A 2,500-nucleotide genomic window follows, 5' to 3' on the forward strand; every position below is an offset into this window, starting at 1 on the left:
TATGCATCATTACATGTATACTATTGTCTTTTTATGGCAGAGAAAATCAAGAACGACTGAGGAGCGGAAACCGTTGAAAAAGAATGTCATTCAGAAGGTCAAATCTAAAGTAAGTTGGCCAGGGACGTGATGTTGTCATTCGTTAAAAACAATAATTGAGACAACGAAGTGGCCTTATAGTAACACTAGAGAAAATATGAATGGCTTGAAGTTATAATTAAAATGTATGTTACCACGGCGATCTGCATTGCCCATTGTACAAAATAGGATTAGGCGAAAAATAAGATTCCTAGTTGCTAAATACAAATGAAATGACCTTACCAAATACTAGAGGACGCATACTCAGTGTCTTCATCTGACGTTTGACTCCTGGGAGAATTTCGATTTCTTCAACATGACCAACCTGTTAAGCGCAACATCGAAAGGGTGGAGATGACTTGTTGAAAGAAGCATTTAACAAGACCTAGTAGGAACTGGCTTAATGCGCCGGAAATGATCGCCATCTAGCCTGCATAGAGGGCAGTTTAGTGTGTGGTTTCGTTAAAGTGGCCCCACAAAAGCTGGACCAAGGTCAAAAGAAAAGGAAAGGGGGGGGGGGGGGTAGGGGTAAGGGAGGCGAGAGAGAGATGTTTTCTCGTTTCCCTTATCCAAACAGCCAGCAACACAAGCTACTCTCAATCTGATTGGCTGCGCAAGTATTCCAGGAAAATTGTTTTTTCCAAAGACAACCGTGTCAAAAGAATTTAGCGCAACCGTGTTCCCTGGATGTTTTACATTCTTTTAAAGATATTCCAGGGACCGTGGCTGGCTTGAATGCAAAGCGCATAAAGTTGAAATCCGTTTAAGGCTTTAGATTCAATCTGGCTTACGCACCAAATCGTACTGTTTATCACAGGAAATTGTTAGCTGGTAAATTTATGAATACCAATAAAAACTGTGCATTCTCGCCAGGTGTCACATCAAGTGATACGTGATACTGGTCAGTATCAGAACCGCAAATCGTCTTGGACCTGTGCTAAGGCTCAACTCGATAGTACACTAATTTAGCAAAAGTTAAAGCCGGCGAAATTGGGAAGCAGTTGAGATAGTATATCAAACGTAAGACAGAAAACAAGTCAAGACGTACCCGCACTCCATCAACAAGCGGAATTTGTAGCCCAAACCAATCACTGGTAGAATTTTTAGTGACTTGTGTTTGTTTATCTTGACTTTTCGATAAACTATCATTAACCTCACTACTCGATGTTTCCTCAATAGCTGCCGCGTCGGAGTGAATATTAGAAGTTCCAGCCTTCTCTGCCTTGGCATCAGGAGTTTGTTTAGCCGAAACGTCGGTAATTCCGAGATATTTGTTTTTATCTTCACTCTTACAGTGATCGTCTTCACCTTCGTCGATATCACACGTGCGACGAGAAGATGGAATATCCGTACCGCCGACTCGCAAGCCCCACACCGCCATCAATAGACACATTGCACAGACGACGGCGGTTGTACAAGTCCTGTCCGCCATTTTTAAATTCATGATGTAGTTTCAGCTGTGTTAAAGCTCGCAAACGACGTTTTGCCTCGATCGCAAAATTTTTCATAAATTAATGATCCAAAATAACACGGCTGAGATCCTGATTACTAGCAAAAAACAGTTTAATTCAATGTTAAGCAGTCTTGGAACAAATTATTTGGTTTCGAAGATTTTGATTGGCCAATTTGAATGAAAAGAGCGGGTACCAAAAAGGACTAGGATATCAAACAAAGAGAGTAGATCCGCTGATCAGATCTTTTCTTTCCAAAACGGAGGGAGCAGGTAATTTATAGAGTTCTCTTCTCTTCATTGTAGTAATTTTGTAAACGAACCAAAAAATAAGCTTTTATCGAAAAATTGGACTACATAGAAATAACTCTTGTTGTCTCCTTATAGTTCTTTTTATAAGCGGGCAAAATCCCCCAAAAGACCTCATTTTGCAATTTTGAATTCAAAAAGTAGCAGTTGAAAACCTGGGAACTAACTACTGTAGCTTGTGATGCCAGGAAGGTGTATAGTGCCACTCGAAATATAAGCGAACAACGCAGATGCAAAATTGACGCGCTCAATATGCGAATACGCGATTTACGTCTTAAGTTGCGTATCGTATAGCTGTATACACGCTTGTGGCCTTTTATTTACGTACGTAGACAATAGAAGAAATTGCAAGACCGCCGACAAGTCGCAAATTTGAACACGAAACGTCGCTTCGATTACTATCAAATTTCGATCCGCAAATACCGGCGATGAAAACCTCCACAATACTTGCATTTTTCGAAGTTTAATACCCTCACTCCACGTTGTGTTAAAGTATGAATTCGGCCGATACCAGCGGTGTTAAATTTCATCACTTTTCCTTTCCATGCAATTTAAAAGATTTAAAAAAAAGGAGCGAAATTAAAATATCCTGCATTGTTTTCCGATTAATCCTTGACAAAGAGTCCAATGTCGTTTAACTGGCGTTGAAAATGTTAGGGGTAT

The 2,500-nt window shown here is 40.2% G+C and overlaps 1 protein-coding gene across 2 annotated transcripts in view; it reads right to left on the reverse strand.

The window, feature by feature from the left end:
* Nucleotides 1-2,500, reverse strand: part of LOC138022966 (transmembrane prolyl 4-hydroxylase-like) — a 17,339-nt gene that overhangs the window by 8,607 nt on the left and 6,232 nt on the right. Inside the window, exons 1-2 of one of the 2 annotated variants that reach the window (XM_068869997.1) lie at nt 1,127-1,567; nt 322-403 (exon numbers count right to left, since the gene is read on the reverse strand). In XM_068869997.1, coding sequence (XP_068726098.1) covers nt 322-403; nt 1,127-1,522 — 478 coding nt within the window. In that variant the 5' untranslated portion in view covers nt 1,523-1,567. Of the gene's footprint in view, nt 1-321; nt 404-1,126; nt 1,568-2,500 lie in introns of those variants that run through there. The other variant, XM_068869998.1, reaches the window with a different exon arrangement.

This window comes from Montipora capricornis, chromosome 11 (genome assembly GCF_036669925.1).
Source record: "Montipora capricornis isolate CH-2021 chromosome 11, ASM3666992v2, whole genome shotgun sequence".
NCBI lineage: Eukaryota > Metazoa > Cnidaria > Anthozoa > Scleractinia > Acroporidae > Montipora > Montipora capricornis.